The sequence below is a fragment of the Pavona decussata genome, unplaced genomic scaffold (assembly GCF_977016875.1).
Source record: "Pavona decussata unplaced genomic scaffold, jaPavDecu1.1 SCAFFOLD_302, whole genome shotgun sequence".
NCBI classification, from domain to species: domain Eukaryota; kingdom Metazoa; phylum Cnidaria; class Anthozoa; order Scleractinia; family Agariciidae; genus Pavona; species Pavona decussata.
Genome location: NW_028145698.1, coordinates 1,897,228 through 1,917,500, shown reverse-complemented (window position 1 = coordinate 1,917,500; position 20,273 = coordinate 1,897,228). Strand labels below are relative to the sequence as shown.

The 20,273-nt window shown below is 39.6% G+C and overlaps 1 protein-coding gene, 1 long non-coding RNA gene and 1 pseudogene across 3 annotated transcripts in view; 2 read left to right on the top strand and 1 right to left on the bottom strand.

Annotated features, from left to right (window-relative positions):
* Positions 1-20,273, bottom strand: part of LOC146454426 (uncharacterized) — a 328,274-nt gene that overhangs the window by 98,880 nt on the left and 209,121 nt on the right. Inside the window, exon 13 of the mRNA XM_085095575.1 lies at positions 15,551-15,622. Within this exon, the coding sequence (XP_084951701.1) occupies positions 15,551-15,622 (72 nt within the window). The remainder of the gene's footprint in view (positions 1-15,550; positions 15,623-20,273) is intronic.
* Positions 1-20,273, top strand: part of LOC146454428 (uncharacterized) — a 205,343-nt pseudogene that overhangs the window by 4,973 nt on the left and 180,097 nt on the right. The gene's annotated exons all lie outside the window — the stretch shown is intronic.
* Positions 7,672-10,080, top strand: LOC146454439 (uncharacterized). Its single transcript, XR_014859271.1, has 3 exons — positions 7,672-9,053; positions 9,403-9,481; positions 9,855-10,080. It is a non-coding gene; the product is annotated as an uncharacterized LOC146454439 (long non-coding RNA).

Below are 20,273 nucleotides of genomic sequence, written 5' to 3'. Positions count from 1 at the left end.
TCTCCAAGAAAATGACATCCCTGCTCCAGTGGTTCGTTCTTTTTATCCTTCTCTGGCAAGCAAATTGCAAAATTAGCAGCAATGGGATTGAATGGCTTCTTCGTTTCCTTTTTCAGTTCTTGCATCTGGTTGGCACAACATGTCATTGTGAATATCTTGTTAAATTCTGCACTATGTTCCCAACTTCCCTTTACGTACTACGACAACTGGTTAAACTTGACCGTGATGATTTTGTTAAATACGTGGTGTGTCCCAACTGCTCATCCCTGTATGACCCTGGTGACTGCACTCAAAGAATTGGAGGAAGGATTGTTGCAAAGTGCTGTACGCACAAAGCTTTTAAGAAGGGTAAGGGAGCAAGGGAATGTGGAGTGAGGCTGGCAAAAAGAGTTGTGCTGTGAAAGGGAAAGGAATGTTTTTATCCTTTTAAAGTGTACTGTTTTAACAGCGTGATAAACCAGCTTCAGACCTTGCTGAAAAGGCCCAACTTTGTCGACAAGTGTGAGCATTGGAGACAGCGAGAAGTTACAAATGGGGTTGTCAGTGATATTTATGATGGCCAAGTATGGAAGGATTTTTTAACGTTCAAAGGACAAGACTTCTTAAAATCACCAAGAAGTTTAGCATTTGGCTTAAATGTGGACTGGTTTCAGCCCTATTCAAGATGGAGTGATGTTTCAGTGGGAGTAATTTACTTAGTCATATTCAACTTACCAAGGGAAGAGCGCTTTAAGTGGGAGAATGTAATTCTTGTAGGTGTCAAACCAGATATGGAAACTATGCCCAAGAGTATAAACCCATTTTTAAAGCCTTTAGTAGATAAGATGCAAGTCCTTTGGAAAGGGATACGGCTCCATTCATGTCTGAGTCACATTCCTCTTGTATTCCGTGGTGCAATTCTTTTGGCAGCGTCTGACATACCAGCTACTAGGAAACTTTGTGGTTTTAAAGGCCATTCAGCTGAAAGGACTTGCTCCAAATGTTTTAAAAGCTTCCAAGGGTCTGTCAAGACCGGAAGGGATTTCTCTGGATTTGAAGGAGAACACTGGCCAAGACGATGTAATGACTTACACCGAAGATATGCACACATGGTGAGGAGGCAGTAAACAAGACAACGCATGAGAAACTTGCAACACGGTATGGTTGTTATTTTAGTGTGCTCTTTGAACTAGAATATTTTGATGCAGTTCGTTTTACTGTGATTGACCCAATGCACAATCTTTTTCTTGGAATTGCTAAGAGAATGTTTCAGCTTTGGGTAGAGAAAGACCTTCTTACAAAAGGCAAGCTTAAACTTATTGAAGAGAGGATTAACAAGCTGGATGAAGGAACTGGTTTTGGAAGATTACCACATAAGATTGCCTCTAACCATGGGAAATACAAAGCTTCACAGTGGAAAAACTGGACAATTATCTACTTAACTAATGCTCTTCATGGTCTGCTACCAAATGAGCATTTGAACTGTTGGCATTCCTTCGTAATGGCATGTCGCCTTCTCACTGTTCCAGTTCTTTCACACAATGACCTAAAAAGAGCTGACATGCTTTTGCTTAAGTTTTGCCGTCAGTTTGAGGAACTATATGGAAAGAATGATGTTGGTATAAATATGCATCTTCATTGCCACTTGAAGGAGTGTATTGAAGACTATGGCCCTGTCTACAGCTTTTGGTGCTTTGCCTTCGAACGCTACAATGGCATCCTTGGTAGTACTGCCGCTAACAACAGGTCAATCGAAATCCAACTCATGAGGAAGTTTCTTTCAGAGCAATTTATTTTGAATGCTGCCTTACCTGAGGAACACAGTGAAACTTTCACTCCCTTCTTCAATAAGTACCAAACATCACAGATGCCTGTAAGCATACCCATTGGCTCATCAGTGTTGTTTCATATGTCAGCTCGTGGACAACTGGGCACCATTGATTGGTCAGACATAAGCTGCCTTAAGCTGCCAAGTTCATATAAATTGATCCCTTTGGATTCTGATGATCACCAGCTCCTAGAAGAAACCTACCAAGCTATGTACCCTGAGAAGCACATAGAACAGGGCATGGTCAGTGAAATGTGTAGAAAATATAGTTCTGTCATATTAGCTGGAGAGAAGATTGGTTCTATGTTGGAATGCAGCTCCCTTCGATCACCAAGGGTGATGGCTTCATGGGCAGATCGTGATGGTCAAATTAAACCTACAGCAGCGATGAGACCTGGCTTTGTAAAATTTTTCGTAGTGAGCACCATCCAATTCGAAGGGGATATCTACCGGAAGCATGTTTTTGCATGTGTCAACTGGTACAAAGAGGATTTGCAGAGAGAACTTTATCGTCGCCCTGTGGAGATCTGGAAAGTAAGAACTTTCAATCAACCTGGACCTGCAAACTTTATGCCTGTGCAAAGATACCATTGTAAGTTTGCTGCTGCATATGAGAAAATTAATGGAGTTAAGAAGCAGATAGTGTGTCCAATCCAGTGCACTTTCTCCTACATGTAATTCTATATGTACCATGAAGTATTATCAAGAGGAAGATTCTTAAATGTAGGTAAATTATGATGTTGTTACTAGAAAACATTGCTTAAGATATCTTGGAAATTCAGATTACCGTATTTACTCGAATAAGCGCCGCCCCCGAATAAGCGCCGCCCTCGATTAAGCGCCGCACATGGAGCGGAATGGTTAATAAGCGCCGCAGCTCCGGTGCGGCGCTTATTTGAGTATTTCCATAAAATGATAAAAATACACTGCAATCGCTGCAATGCGGTTCTAAGCCAGCAATGGGAATTTACTGTCATCAATAGTGATTTTTTTCAGTTCGAAGTGAGTATATCTTGATGCTCTTTCATTCAGTTCTCTCTTCAAAATGTTCGCGTTCTTCAGTTCTTGCGTGAAGGCTGTAAACTTCGCCGGTACGACAAGCCCAACCTCCCTCTTTCTCTTCCCTGTAACTGTTGCAGCAAGGAAATGTTTTGGCTTTGTGGTATGAGCCTTTTAATAAGCGCCGCCCTCAAATAAGCGCCGCCCTCGAATAAGCGCCGCACAGGAGACACGAACAATTAAATAAGCGCCGCGGCGCTTATTCGAGTAAATACGGTAGCTGTTTGGTCATATTTGTTGCATCAGAAAGATTCGAAAGTTTTCTATTCACAATCATATTTGGTCTAGCTAGGCCATTTGGCTAGATAAAAAAAACCTTTTGCATGGACACACTTCGCCTTGAAAAGTAGTTCACAGTTGTCAATATGCAAAACATGGCGTGTTCAATTATTAGAATTTCCATGATGTGAATAAGCACAATGTATTTCACATTTTCTATTGTAGCATTTTTGTCTTTATTAACAGTAATTACTTAGTTCAAAGGCTGGATTCTCTCTGATTTGGAGAAAAAGATGGGTAATCTACCTCCCTTCCTTTGAGTTTAGCCAGTTGAGGGCCAGATGTAGCCTCGTTCCTAGGTCTCTTACTGTCTTTCATCTTGGTCTATCCATTTCGGTTACATCACAGAAAGGAAATAATTTGCAAGGACCTGGGAGAAAGCCGCACACCTGCCCGACTAGGCAATGTAAAATGCCTTAGCCGGCCATAAACAATGGCAATTTTTTAAAATTAGATTTGTTTCCCTAGGACGTCTTGCCTAGGTACATGTACTTTAGAAAATGCTACAAAATAGTGAAGTATGACAAAATACTGTTAGCAACAGCAGTTCTGTAGGTAAGAGTCTTCCCCCATGAGACACTTGTTAAGCTGGACCCATTTAAAGAGAATGGAAGAGACAATATAGGTCTTCTTTGAATGCATCAAAGTAGGCTGATACCAGTTTTTCAAATTGATATCATACCACGATAAGAGTAGCAGTTCTTTACCCATTTTGAGTTACCGTAACTCAGGTCTAAGACTCAAGCTCAGGTTAACGTTGTTACTCCTTAAGTACTCTTTAAATAAAACAATACAATTTAGCTTCTGTTAAAGAACAAAAGGTTAATTATTTATCTAGAAAATGATGGCATGCTTTATACAATTCGTTCTGTAATACTACAGATTGTTAATTGAAAACTGTAACACTCTTGTATGGAGTTACACAACTTAGCTCAATATAATTACACATATATATGTATGTTATTAGGATCTTATTATTGTGGTTATTTTCAAGACTAGGAAAAATTGTTTTACTTTTAGGGGTGTGGCCTCAAAGGAAGGATTTTTAGGTTTAGAAGTTACAATAGTGCCAAGGACTTTTTGGAATCAGTTTTAAACTTGCTATTTTTCTTGTTATACGTAGGTGTTTTTTTGTCCTGGCTTGGTTAGACCTATGGATATTTTTGTGTATTCAACTACCTCTTCATTCGCACGTCCATGCCTTTTTCAACCTGAGTTTCAGGCCTTCCTAAGGGGAAAGAGTGGGGGGAAGGGGGTTGGTGCCTCTTTGAGACGCCAGTACGTTTCAGTACATTATGTCTAATTGCAATTAACTATTACTGTAGACTAGGGTGTAGGTTGTCGACTTGACCAGATTTAGGACTGTAAGATTTTACTCTGCAAGTTAGATGTTTTAAAATGAAAGATTCTTATTGTATTGTAAATACGCGGCCTTTAGAATTGCATTGTCTCCCTGTGAGTATTAGAAGTTCTACACTGCAGAGTTTATCGTTTTTCCCATTTTTGTATAAAATCCCATTAATTCTTTTTGAATCGCTGAAGATAGCGATTCCTCACATTTTTGAATGTGAGGAATGTCATGAAGGGACCGGCTTCAGTTTTGGAAACAGTTCACAGCGTCTAAAATCAATCTCCTATTGATATTTATTGGATTCATTTTCCATCCATTTTCTGCCTTTTTGAGAATATTTGCACATTGTTTCGAGCTCTAATTTGAAAATCATGACCAGCTTTATTTCGTTAATTTTTAATGTAACTAAATGCTGAAAACACACGGCCAAACTCTTCACTGTCTTTGTAACCATTTCAGCGTACCACATCACCCTGCTATCGTGTGTTTTCGTCATCCTAACCCTGTGAAGCTCGGGCGAAGAATTCTGGTTATATTTGTGACCGTTCATAAGATCGTCCCATACTTTGTTCATCCGAGTATTACTCTTGCTCCAGAGGCCGGTTGACTTTAAAATCAAAAAGATCAAATAACTCCATTCGGTGCCCGAATATCAAATGTGAATTCTGTTGGGGCGATACAAAAAGTTTCAAATATTCACATTCAATATAAAGAGTACTCTTGGCAAAGGGACCATGGGACGGGCAAGCAGTAGAAACTCCTGATTGTGTTTAAGAATGCAGCCAAGCAAGAGACTTTATCTGATCTTTAAGTCCCTTTATTAACGACTTAAACCTCATCTTTACTTTACGTTACTTCATAAACATTGAACTTTACGAGGCCACGTAAAGACGCGTAAAGTTTATGTACAGCTTTGCGCAAATTTACGGTCTCTTCAAAGTTGTGTAAATTTGCTATTTCGTCATTGTTCTGTTTTGTCCGAAAGTTAACGTTTAGTCTTCTAAAAATCGCTAAAATTTTCAAACACTGTTAAATACAAGCACTAAATCCAAAAACGCGCGGTTAAATAAGCTGTCTCGTTTCAAAGAAGAATGGGTGACGTAGCGCAGTTCTAGTTATATCACAGTTACATCGAGTGACTGCAAAGGCTCTACCGATAAAGACGACTTCGCCAAAAATTTCTCCGTCTGCAATTCTCCTTTGATTTGGAAGACTATCTAGTAACTGGACTAGTATTTGTCGCCATTTGTATTTAAGAAATTAAAATCGAAAAATAAGCCCTGGAAAAGTCCATCGGACTCAGAGAAGCTAAGAGAGTCCACAAGAGATCTTCACCTAACCTTTGCTTCGCAAATGATATGAAGAATATAATCTTAGCCAATTCTACTTTACGGGCCCTTAATCACCTTTACATAGGAATTAAACCTTAGGTTTATTTCGGCTTTACGGCACATTAAGTAGGACGTCGTAAAGGCGGCAGTTTACTTTACCTTTACGACTCCTTAACAGAGCTTTACGGACTTACGCTTTACGCAACTTTACGGGAATGCGTAAAGTTCGGTTTACAGCTTTACGCAACTTTACGGCGTGTACTAAAGTTTAGTAAATCTGCCTTTTCGTGCTGTGTATATATATTTTTTTGTATTGTACTGGTTTTTTTTCAGAATAATTGTTGCTTAATTATTTCTAGAATGCCGCCTTGGTACTTGAAAACAAAGAGACAGTATGCATTATTCATCAGACAGAAACATTTATGCATGACGGGATTTGTTTCAATGATTGTTTTTCTTAGGAATATGTGAAATACGTGAATATGTGGAATTTCCATGTCCCTTGGATGGGAGGGGGGTGGGGGGGGGGGGGGGAGGGGAGACTTTCTACTTCAAGATATCGCGCGCAAAGGCCGCTACATTTCAAGTCATCCGTTATAAGTGCGACTATGCCGTCATTTAAATTCCTGCGTTACAGAATCAAAGGCCATTACAGCGGACGACCAATAAGGACTCAACAATCTTACAGTGACACTTTATAAGCATATAATTGTAAACCGTTAGTATAATTCAAGTAAAAATGTTGCAATAGAGGTGGACGTTGCGCTGCGACGCAGTGTTTCTTTCTATTGTTGTCTTACCGATCCTAGGATCGAATCCCACGCTTTCCACGCGACTGATTTCCCTCCACCCTCCCCTGTTCTAGAGTCTCACACGCAGGCTACTCCTAATGCTACAGGATTTCACCAGCTGTTAAATTTTACAAAGAACTTATGCCAGCTGGATGGAAAGAGTTGAGACAAAGTCGTACATACTTTTTAAAGGCTAGTTCAATTTCTAAAAAACTACTTTTTGTACAATGTTCGAATTTTGAGAAAATTATAATATTGCCGGGGTATTTCAACTTAAGGCCGGCTCACATGATACCAGGTGCATCCCAGCGTAAATCGTAAGTGTATTACGACATCCCTTTTTTTATTTTTTTTATTTTATTTTTATTGACATTGCGGTTTGTACGAAAGTGTCTGCCCGACTTAATAAAAAAAAAACTGTTGCTCGTCAACATATTTCCTGAATCAGGACGCCATTGGCTGTAAAGCGTTTGTGAAAATACACAAGAGATTCGTTTTCGGATACTCTCGAGCCGCCAAATCCGTCGACAGGTAGTAGCTTGTAAAGCGGCCCTACAAAAGGCAATAAATTGCAGCTTATCACAAACGACAAAAAAAAAATTCTTGTATTGATATAAAAGGTGCCATTAAACTCCCGTTTCCCCTTTTGTTAAAAATTTGTCATCCAAATACTGTCGAGATGTCCACTGCGGGAAGGCTTACCATTCCGCATGCATCAAATATAACCAGAGATCTTTCAATCTCCTTTGTAACTCAATAACTTTCCTCTTCTTTGTTCTAAAGCATGCCCCCAATAAGTTCACAACACGAAAGGGAACACTTTTAAACGACCATCTTTACTGATCGGAACATTTTAGACTCCTTTTCAGTTTTTATTACGCTGGTGTCATTTAAAGTGTTAAATTCTTTTTTCTTTGCGAGTTTTTCAATGCGGTCGTGTAATTTGTTGGCACGAAATGTAACTTGTGCTTATGTGAGATATACTTTCTGATAGATAGAAATAAGTTAACATACTTTTCAAATTTATGGAATCCAAAGTTGATCTCTGTTTAAACGACTTAACTAACATATTTCATGGCTCATCATCTGCCATTGCGTTTCTCTTGAATCTCTCACCCAAGTCGATAGTGACCACAAGCGCAATGACCGCTTTCTTGGTCACTCTATGTTTCTGTCTTTCTTATACCGGTAACCTATGACTTGTCACCTGCGACCTTGTCGACCGCAAGCTGTGACCCCTAAGCTTTGCCATGGTACTTCAATTTGACGGTTATGCCCTTCGGCGAAAGCAATAACATTGCATGTTTAGCAAGTCTTCTCTAAGCATGTTTATTTCTTCTGATATTAAAAACTGATTGCCATTTTGAGACGACAATACCGCATTATATTGACGGCTAGTTGGGGAAAATTTTATACCGTATTGGGCGGAGTCGCGTAGCGACGAAACCCAATACGGATTTTTTTCTTCCAACGCCATCAATATAATGCGGTATTGTCGTCTCAAAATCGCAATTAATTTTGTATCGCGATTTATCCATTATATAGACAAGTAAAACTGAAAATAAATTATTTCGCGCCTGGTCAAAATGTATATTCTTGCCACCTGCAAACGTATCCATGGCAACATTTTGCACGCGCAAACAAATTTCGTCGCGGGATTTTTGAAATTTGCCGGCAATTTCGTAATTTTTTGTGTCTAAATGTCTAAAATCGTTTAATTGAAACAGCAGTAGCGTGGAAATTCAATGGAAGAGTTGTCGAGGTCCCATATCGTTTCCTGTGGTGATGAATTGGGCGAAATGCCAAATGTTGATCAAATTTGATAACCGCGTGACGTCACAACATGGCGCCAGCTCAGAGCTCGGTGAGTTTTCGGAGAGCGTTCAATTGTTTCGGTAATTTTTCGGTTGTGTTCGAGTTCCATACCCAGAATTCCAGGCGAAAACGTCGATAGAACAATAAACTTCAAGGCCCTACAAAAATGACGACCATCGGGAAAGAATTATGCGAGATCTTCCCTTGCGATTTGAAGAGTTGGTACGAAATGACAGTCTCTTTCAGGTATGTTTATTGTCTTTGCCATCAATTTTAAGGTAGTTGTAGATTTTTGTGGTACACGAAGAAAAAATGTCGTGATCTTCATTAATATATCTTTCGATTCAACACTTATTTATCGGAGGGCATGAAAAATTGTAAGAGGGCACTATAATATTTTGATTTGCGGTCTGATTCCGCTACTGACCGCCATTGTTAATTACTGGTGCTTCTAGGATGACTAGAAATGAAGGCAGCATTACGGATTTCCACCGAGAGAAAATAGCTACTTAACCTTTGGAAACGATCCTTTTTAACTTACAATGCGAGTTGCCCTCGGTGGAAGAAATACCGGACGAATTGTCGAACATTGTCTTGATGTCCAAGAGCGCCAAAAAAGCGTGTACGTTGAGGATATTGCTGGCAAGCAAATAGGCCACTAAGGCCGAGTACAATACTTTCTTAATAGAGAGAAAAAGGAGCTCATGGATTGCGGGAAAGTCTAGTGATGAAGGGGAAGGATTTCAAAATTAAGTTATCCAGGAACGATTTTGATAAACAACTCAGTCGAAAATTATCGAACGCTTTGTTCCGGAAATGCCTCCTTGGCAATTACATGTCTTTGTCTTGTTCAGTATCGTTACTAATATGGATACCGTACGAACGGAAATAATTCGTATTTTTCTAGGTGGTACATTTAAGCTTACATTTACATGACTGTCATATTTTTATTTCTGTTCTCGTCGTTAGATTTTAACCAGCCAGCCGACAGTAACCACAGAGATTGGTTTCAGAGCTAGGTGATGAAGGTGACATGCCGGACGTTGAGGTATGCCTTCACAGTACGATTTTACGATTTTCCCAATCCTTTACAAATTTATGCTTGGTTTTTTAAGCCCGTGTAATGCCAGACTCATAACAGTTCGAGCTTTGAGCCACAGCAAACAACCTCAATTCACCCTTTCAAGAACAATTTAAACGAGACTTGGCCGTTGCACTTCTATTTTATTTTTTTTTATTTTACTTCTATTGCAGTACGTCGCTTCAGTTATCTAGGACAGATCAAAGCGACTCTACACACGTCGCTGCTCAATCGAATCATCGCCTCCTGCACTTTTGAAATCCCTGGTACAAGAAAGAAAAAAAAATTTATTTGAAGTCCCAAAAGTTAGTTATAACGCAAAATTTCTTCATTCATACAGATTGACGAAGGACAAGAAGGAGAGGAGCTAGGCAACAAGAAGTTCAAATCATGTTAATGTTTATGCAATAAACACGCATCTTTGATGGAAGTTATTTTCTTGGGATTGGTATTTCTTTTTGATCGGCTATCGCTCAGGAATTCTGTGCGTCAGCCAAAGCCGCTCGAGGTTTCCTCGGTCCACCACCGCGACGCTATGAGGCTTTCGATAGAAATCAAAATGAGCTTTGTACTATGTACAAAGATTGTTCCGTATTTTCCTGATGTCAGGGCAAAATTCCTATTCTAAACCTTTCCTTGTGTACATGACAATTCACTGTGCGACCGAAATCGAATGTTGAATTAGAGCCCCATCAAAATGTTTCCATATTGAAATGGCCACCATATTGAAAGAAGACGGTTGCTATGATAACATGTCACGTGAACTGTAACTTGCGGTTTGATTGGCTAATAGTTTGTTTTGGTCCCGGTTATCAAATTTGATAACTGAGCCGGACTGTTTGACAACATCGATACCGAAAGCGAAACAAGAGAGTCGCCAAGTAAAGATAGCGAGCCGAAATCTGACAAAACTGAGCCCCAAACTAAGCCGAGAAAGAAAAGAAGTAGCATTGTTATCTTAGACGACGAGGAGATTGAAGAGTTCCAGAAAAAAAGCAGGTCGCGAAGAACACTGTCAAAAGAACTGAGTGCTGCTCGTCGCCTTCAAGCTTGGTACAATGATCGATATGGTTAGAAACTGCAGTTGACAAGCATCAACAAAGCCAACGCCGCCGACCTGCTGAAGCACTTCTTTCTCGAAATACGAGATACAAGAAAAGGTAGGCTTGGCAAATAATACGAGCCGTCCACCCTGGGCACTTACCAAAATGGTTTAAGAAGATTTTTCCTCGAAAGAAAGGACGACGAGTCTTTCGACATCTGAGAGGATGAAAATCTTAAGAAGAAGCTCGCTTCAAAGAGAAAGCAACTAAAGGCCGAAGCAACTAAAGGCCTGATCCGTTGGATGAAAGTCATATAGAAAAGCTGTGGACGAGTGGTGCTATTGGTTTGATAATTCCGCGACAGTTATTACATCTTATATGGTGGAACAACACCATATTGTTAGGCATGAGAGGCCGATAAGAACACTTCCACTGTAAGGTTCAGGACTTCACAGACCGAGGAAAATTCTATGAATACACAGAGCGTTCCACAAAAACGAGAACCGGCCGGGGAAACGTAACTGACAACCCAAAAGCAAGACGAAAGTGCAACAAATATTTCATGGAAAGGATGGTGAGAGAGATCCGTACCTTGCGTTAAAGAAGTATTTAAGCCACAGACCAGAGGGTATCGGTGAATTTTTTTTCCAGCCCATCCAGAGAAGACATCTGGTATGAGAAGCTTCCACTGAAGAGAGACGGACTGGCCAACATCATGAAAAGAATGGTCGAGAAGACAGATATCCAAAACGAGGGAAACTTTACCAACTCCGCGGGTCGAAAAACAGCTATTCAATCAATTCAAAGTCTTCGAGGTCATTTTGATCCACTGGCAATCTCTGAGCTCGCTTGGCACGCCTACCAAAAGGCTACCTCCATCCAGTCCTACAGTCAAAACGCCGTAGAAACCCAGAAGGAAATGTTTGATCGACTGATAGAACCGGGAAGATGCTCTACAGCTGTTTACAACAGCACGGCCACAACTGTAAACGCGACGAGCGCCGAACAGTGACAGTTGTTCTCCAATCTTTTTAATTGTTCCATTTTGAACTCTTGCCAGATTAACATTTACTTCCCAAATGGCAAGTGACGTTCAATTTCATGACAATGTTAAACGTTGTTAAAGTGACATTTCCTCTGTTAATGGAAAAATGAATCTACAAGACTTAAGCTGAAGACAATCGGAATAATTTTTAATTGGAAACGCTTGATTGTTTTGGAAGTTTGTTTTGAAGTTTTGATAATTTAATCACTAACCGCCATTTCAGATCTCTTAGAATTTCAGGTTTTTATTAAAATGAATTGAAAAGTATTGTATAATGAACATACCATTTGTAATGAAGATTTCCAGTGAAGGGGTAAATTCGACGAAAATTGTTGAAATGAGAGCACTGAAGCCCGTTTTCAATCAGTAAACGAAAAGTTCAATCAACTCTGCATGAGAGTTCGGAAAACCATTTGAATAAAGCGACGCCAGTCACAGTCAGTTTTGACCAATCACAGAACTGACAGAACAGTTCGAATTTAATGCGTACGGACTGGGTAACCCAGCTGAGTGTCGCAATCTCAATTACTATTTTGGAACCAATCACAGCCCGCAGAAGTGACACGGCAATACCGCGTGATATTGACGTCTCTCGCGTAAGACAGAACTATAGAGAAATCGCGATACCATAGAATAATGCCATATTTTGCCATGGTCCTTTTTGCGGGTTTAAAAGCAAAAATGATACCCATGTTGTCAACAAACCACTCAAAACCATTCAACAAGAATTCCCGTGTCCAAAGTTCAGACAACCCTTGGATCTTCAATGCAATGTTGTTTACAAAATTCCATGTAAACCTTTCCTTGGAACTATATAGGAGAAACTGGAAGATGCCTCCAAATCCGCAAAAAGGAACATCAACGCAACTTAAAGAACTATTCTAACGGCTCTAATGTTGCCAATCATGCGTGAAAAAACAATCGTTGCATTGATTTCGACAATGTTCGTGACGGTTACCGCGTACATAAAACACTCGAATCCCGACACACAGTAAAAATTGTAGACGCGGGTAATAACCCAAAACCGTTGCCTAGGCAATATTCCATTTTATTGTAATTAGTCCTCATTTAAATTTTTATCTTTTAGCTTTTTCACACTTCTTTTGTTATTCTCAAGTTTTAGCACCCTTTTTGTATATATTTCCGTTTACGCGCCACATTTTTCATTCGTTGAAGGCTATAGACTGATAGCAGAAAGCTCATTTTTTTAACATTTTTAACCACAGAACGCTTTTTAATCCAATATGTCTTATCCTGGTTACGGCTCCGCAAAGACTCTTCTGTTAACATAAATGCTGTGATGGAACTCTGGTTTCCCCTTTTGTTACAAATTTATAATCCATATACTGTTCGCGTTGTTACTGCAAGAAGGCTTATAAATTCCGTATCAAACCTAAGCAAAGATCTTTCAATGGCTAAAACGGCTCAACAAATTTCCACTTTTTTTTTTCTAGATGACTACGTCTTTTGTTTTGTGTAAAAAGCAAAACAGAAAAACAAAACAAACGTTCAAAAACTCCTTTGGGCAGTTCTTTCAGCTGGTTGTTATTCAAGTACCTACCAACGAAAAAAATGCGGATTCTCCAAGTTCTTTGTAAGTTTAAATGATATCCACACACTGTATTGGCTAAAACTTTTAAATATACGACCGTGTCAGTTTATGGAATGAGTGAGTCATTACTTCCGACTACTTCCTTGTTATTTGAAAACAAAGAGACATTAATTATGCATACTTAATAAGAGTAGACACAGAAACACTCTTAAATGGCGGGATTTGTTTTAATGTTTGTTTTTGTCAGGCATATGTAAAATACGTCAATATGTGGAATTTCCAAGTCCGTTGGATGGGGGAAAAAACTTTCCACTTCAAGATATCACGCGCAAAGGCCGCTACATTTCTAGTCATCCGTTATAAGTGCAAATATGCCGTAATTCAAGTTCCCGCGTTATAGAATCAAAGGTTATTACATCGGACGACCAATAAGGACCCAACAAGCTTACAGTTACAGTTTATACGCTTATAATTGTAAATTGTAAATATAATTCAAGTAAAAATGTTGCAATAGAGGTGGACGTTGCGCTACGATACCGTGTTTCCTTTTATCTTTGTCCTACCGATCCTAGCATCGGATCCCTCGCTTCCCACGTGTCCGATTCCCTTCCACCTTCCTTTGTCCTAGAGTCTAACACGCTGGCTACTCCTAACGTTACAGGAATTCACCAGCTGTTAAAATTTTCAAAGAACGCGCAACAGCTGGATGGAAAGAGTTGCAACAAGGGCGTACATACTTTGTAAAGGATAGACAGATTGAAAGGTCAATTTCTCAAAAACTACTTGATGTACAAAGTTCGAATTTTGAGAAAATTCTAAGATTGCCGGGGTCATGATACCAGATGTATCCCTGCGTATTTCGTACGTGTACGTTAATTTTTTTTTTAATTTTATTGACATTGCGGTCCGTACGAAAGTGTCTCCCCGATTTTATAAGAAACTGATGCTTTTCACCATATTTCCTGAATCCGGACGCCTTTGGCTGTAAATCGTCTGTCAAAATACAGAGGGGATTCGTTTTCCAATACTGTGGAGCCACCAAATCCGCTGACAGGTAGTAGCTTGTAAACCGGTCCTTACAGAATGCATTAAATGGCAGCTTATCAGCCAACGAATGCAAACAAAGATTATTGTATTGATGCAAATGGCGTCGTCCAACTCCCGTTTACCCTTTTGTGATAATTTTTTTATCCAAATACTGTTGAGATGTCCACTGCGGGAAGGCGTATCCATTCCGTATGCATCAAATATAACCAAAGATCTTTAAGTAGCTCTCGTAACTCAAAAAATTTCCTCATTTTACCTTCTAAAGCATGCCCCCCCCCCCCCTCCCCCCACACCAATAGTGAACTTAAGCACCAGACGTTTTCTACGGGGCGACGTCGACCGGAAGTCAAATTTACTTCCGATCCACGTTTCCCGCCGACATGATCAGCCGTCGCGACTCGGCGCCTACTTTGTTTTGCTTATTTTGACGTTGCGTGTAAAACGTGAGTTTCGCCTTCATGATTTTCGTTCCTTTATATCATTTTGCCCTCAATGTTTTGTACTTATCGATGCTTAAAATATTATTCTATTGTGTTGGCGCTTGTACGAGTAATTGTCAAGTATTTACAGTCATTTTTTGAACTTTTAAGCCTCTAGCGTGAAGATGGCTATCTAAAAACAACCTGTAATGGAACTGACTGATGACCACGACATTCTCCTGTTGCGTTAAATGATTGCTAGCGAATTGTTTCAGTTCAAGAAGGGCAGTCCAGACCGTGGCAAAATCTGGGAGTCAATCCAGGAAAGATTGAACAAGCTCGATAATCGACTCTGAACTCTGCCAAACATTCGGCTTCGTTGATGTCTTCAAGATCAAATCTTGCATACGAACTGTGCGGAAAATCTGGGTTCTTGGAACGGCAGCTCTCCCACAAGACCAAGAATTCTTCATCAGAAATTATTTTACCATCATATGCCAGCCGAACAGCATCTCTATTGTTTCACGAAAAGACATTTTTCACAGAGGTCTTCTCAAGCTGTTCCATGCAGTTTTCGAAAGGGTTGCCGTCGCAAAAACACCTCTTTGCTTAAGTTTGGATTTTGGCGGGAACGACGGCGCCCTCTTACCCAGGCTGGCTCGTTTGTAGACGTCGCCGTCGCCCCAAAAACGTCCGGTGCTTAAGTTCCCTAATAAGTTTACAACACAAACGGCGATACTTTTAAACGACCACGTGTTCTGACCAGTAAATTTATGACTCCTTTTCAGTTTTTGACTGAGAATTGATTCATGCCTAGTTAATGAATAAAGGCTGCAAAAACGAATTTATTATACGAGACACAATATTTCTTTTCAAACAAAACCAGCCGCTCGATTATTAATTGATAGACATAGAAGAAGTTATACTTACAGCCACCGCAGCTGGGTATTGTTAGCAAAAACTCCTTTGGGCAGTTTGTTCAGCTCGTTGTCAGTCAAGTTCCTATGAACAAATAATCACACCTTAATGATGGCTATCATGTTACTTGTGTAGTATAAGCTATAAATGTACATCTTTACTAGTGTTGGTTAACCGATTTATTTTTTGTCTAAATAAATAATATTCACAAGGTCTTATTTGAAACTCATTTTTCGTCAAAGGAGCCAAAAGATAAATAAATGTTATACCAACAAGTCGATTATAATCAAACTTCTTTTACCTATCATGTGTTTATGTCTATCGTTGAGTTTTCTTCTATCACTTATGGCTTTAAACAAAATATAGGGTAGGACCCTAATATTCTAAGACTATAAAGAGATTTAGAGACTCTCTAAACAAAGTTGCAGTTCCATTGCCTCGATTTTTCTACATGACCGTTGAAGCATAATCCCATTCTATAGGCTTATTTTTTCTTGAATAAGGTTTTCCAGGGACTGTTAACAAATCACCTAAGAGAGACCATTTCTGAAGCAGTTGTCCATGTTTCTTCTCTGGATGTGGGCAATTAAGGGGGGACTTAACGTAAACGCCATTTTACCGCACTTAACATGGCTTTAATGGAAATATATCGTTCACGTTTCAAGCAATTAAAAAACTTTATGTTCGTCCCGTGAATCTATGTTGTGGTTTGGGTGATTTTTGGGTATATTTGGGAGGAGATAGTTTTTCTAGAAGGATTGGTTAAATTGAGAGAAATGAGAAATATTGAAGAATTTAAAATGAAGTTTTAAAATTAGAATTTGTAGTTAATAATTAATAGAGGTGGTAATTTCATCGAGGATCTGTTCGCTCATTATACCGATTTTTTGGAAGAGTTAGTAAGACCGCATGTCGGATGGTCGTTAAAATTAAGCTTGTGGTCGTTTAAAGCGATAAATGCCTCTTTCTTGGCTAGTTTTTCAATGCGGTCGTCTAATTTGTTAGCATGAAATGTAACTTGTGAGTATGTGAGAGTTACTTTCTAATAGATAAAAAATGAGTTAAAATCCAGCTGTAAACATTCCAGAAAATTTCTGATAAGCATCACCATCAATTAAAGAAAATCGATTTCAAGCCTCCTCCCTTTCTTGTGAGTAAGGGGGGAGCGGAATAGAAATCAATTTTCTTTGGTATAGATTTGGCCGTGCATCACCGATGATCGAGCGGGAGCTAGCAGTGAGATGATCCTGATTGCAGAAAATGTATTGAAATTTTTCTCAAAGCTTGCAATAATCAGCCTCGTTGCAAGCGTGTTTTTCTTCAGTGGCCGAGTGGTTAAGGTCTCCGACCCATAATTTGGAGATCCAGGTTCAGATCCTGGCTGAATCACATTTTCAATCATTCCCTTAGTTGCATTGATTTTAGTTCTCAGATTAACTGTTTTATGGCGCCGTGGCTTAGGCCTCTGCATGGGGCCCGTTTCTTGAAAGACTCGGTAACTTATCGGGCCTAACCTGCGATCAGGCGTTCTTTTTTCCGGGGGAGAGCGAAAGTGTGGCAGCGCAAGAGTCGGCGTTTGGGAGAAGGGAGAAAAAACAAAGACGCCTGATACAATTACTGGATGAGTCGTCTGCCGCCCCTTGTTTGCTTACGTGATGTGTTCTTGTGTCATGCTTTTAAAGCAAGCCAACCAGATTTTACCGGAAATGAATACATCTTCAGCTAATTCTCAAAATTTTAAAATATTTTTTAACACTCAATATTATGCTACGAACAAATGAAATCTATGATTTTAAATGCCAATTCTAAAATTTCTAAAACTACACAATGGCTTTCTCTAGGCCGATAAGAGCTGAGCACTCGAAATTAATTATTTCCAAACTTTTAGGAATGAATCGACGAGACAGCGTTTCACAGTTTTTCAACGTATTTATAAATGCTTCAGCTTCATTCCAAGCGAGCGTGAAAAACGTCTGCTCGAACGTCGACATTATCATGCTGTATTGAACTTACCAGGTTGCAACTGTGTGAAACTTTATCGACTACCAAAACCTTCGTCTGGTGAAGATTGCCACACCGCGCGTAACGCCTTTCTCCATCGATGTTTAGCATATCATTGCGTAAACAATGTCGACGTTCCCTGTCTCAATTTCTCTGTCGACCTCGACGGATTCCCCAATTGAGGCTGCAGTGATTCCAAACTCCTCTTTTTCAACATTTTCGACTTTTTGTTTTTGTATGTACTCCAGGGGACTCACTACAACAACAGATGTTTCGAAACCACTCGAAGCATGTAATTTTTTCATCTTGGCTTTCACTGTGGCTTTGAAATCAACAGATACATGACACTCTAGCCAAATCTCGTTGGAAGGACGGCTAAAACATCTCCTTTTAAGCAAACGATCCTTCGGATGCATTCTGTCAGTTCATCCTTTAAAGATTTATGGATAAAGTCTTCAAGAGAGGAAGTAAAAGCAGCGAAAAATTCGCTCTCGGCGGTCGCCATAATCTTGAATTACACCGGAAGTCAAACACGCAATCATGTAACCAATTAGAACGTGGCTCAAAGAATCTTTCGTTTTTCGACCAATCAGAGAAAAAACCAGAATCTGGCTTTTGAACATGTAATCCGACAAGTAAATGTATCATGCCCTCTTTCCCCGGGATGAGATGTGGGGAGGGAGGGAGGGTATGATTGCAGGTTATATCGGGCCCGGTATTGGCCCGTTAAGTCCCCGATAATTTAACGGGTGTTTCTCGAAGCTCCCGTTATTTACGATCCCGATAATTTACGGGAGGACATGACCTCCCGTAAAGTTACCGGGAAATCGCAAATGTTGCGACACTAAACAAAATAGCGGCCGGAGGCGGACTTTTTTGTTTAGTTAGAAGACCTCGGTCTTATCAAAGACGACCCATTTTGGCCGACATGGCTGACTGTGAAGTCATAGAAAGATTCCGGCTTTCACGAGCGAGAATTTAGTGGCTTGTGAATGAACTTGGAGACGAATTGCGGAGAAATACAGCGAAAAGCTGCCCGCTGGCTCCGGAAGCAAACGTAAATACAGGAGTAGTACTACTGTTGCTGTCGTGTTGTTTTAGAGGATGTTTTAGAGAATGTTTGAAAACCGCTTAGGGTGTTTGCATATAGGCGCTATATAAATTTGAAATATTACTATTTTATTCTTATTATCAACAAACGATGGAAGAAAAAATAAATCAATATTTTGTCAGGTAAACAAGGCGCACATTTTTATTACTCCGAAATGGCTTCCTTTTAGCATAAAAGGGTTTCCTGTCATGTAAACTAAATTAACTAATCCTACAGCAAGCGAAACTGTTTTCTTTTATGGCTTAATATATCATTCGAAATTCTTTGTGTTAATTTGCAGAATTTTCATAAGTAGGAGGAAGTCAGAAATCTGACATGCTACAAATAAACGTATACATGAGAGAAAGCGATGAGAGTCGTATCAGGCGCGGTCGTCGAAATACACAAATGGTGTTTGCTGCATTAGCTAGAGGTAAAAAGAACAAGAAGCGTTCTGTAGTCACGATAGAAAAACGAGAATAAAGAACAAAAAAACCATCCCTCTTTTCGCAAAATAGTTTCAGTCGTATTTCAATTGATCGCACCTTGTTGTGTGATACAAAACAGTGTACATAAGTCGATTTGGCATCTGCCGCAAAAAAACGATTAAGAGCCGTTGTCTGAGAAAACCGGGCAGGCGTCACGGATAGGGGTCGGCCGATTTCCATCATTTTTTAGCTGTTTCCTAGTTTCGGTCAGTGATGTTGAAAGGCAATATTTTTATATTCCAACACCTTATAGTTTTCGAGATCCGACCACCCCCCCAAAACTCGGCCGTTACGGACGAGAAATCCGGTAAAATTCAAATGCTTAACTTCGGTAACGCGTTGACAAATTACTCGCTACTCAAATTCTACCAACTTCGAGAATCTCTTATTTGGATAGTTTTTCTCTGATTCTAAGTCATCTCAAACTTTCTCGATACGTTTATTACCTCAAGAGAGGAAAAATGATTCGTACGTAATAAAATTCGAAAGATAAACATGTGTGTTTATTGACTTTTCGTATTAAAGATCGTTTTCTCAAAAAGGCGGCCGTTTATGGTGAAAGAAAATAGTTGTAAGAAATCATTATCATCCCCTTAACACGAATAACGAAACTGAAGTTTGGGATCTACAAAATCAGAATCGCTTTCAACCTTGATTTTAGGTGTATTTTATCCGTAATATTGGACAAAATAACATGTCACGCACATTGTCACGCACACTTTAGCTACAAATTCTTCAAGTTTGGATATAAAAGCTTACACTACATTTGTTTGATGGATATACCTAAATGTAAAACGCTATGACTGTTTATATTCTCGGATTTTCCATCGCGTCGCTTTTTTAAATCTTGCTAAACTTCTGAATAAAACACTGGTTCAACTAATTTTCATTCAAAAGGCATGACCTTTCAATTTCAGCGGCGCGGATTTCATATGATTTCATTTCATTTGCTCAAGTATGCAAGTGGATTTCATTAACACGTTTTCCAGGGGTGGGAGGAGGGCTAAATTTACCACTTTCTGTCCACCGTCAGGAGCCCAGCCACCGTACAATACGTCAGACTGGCACTAAAACAACAGTATTAAATATGATCTACAAACATAAATGTTACTGTGACAAAGGTAATTTTTCTTCAGCTAAAAATAGGAATTTTCCT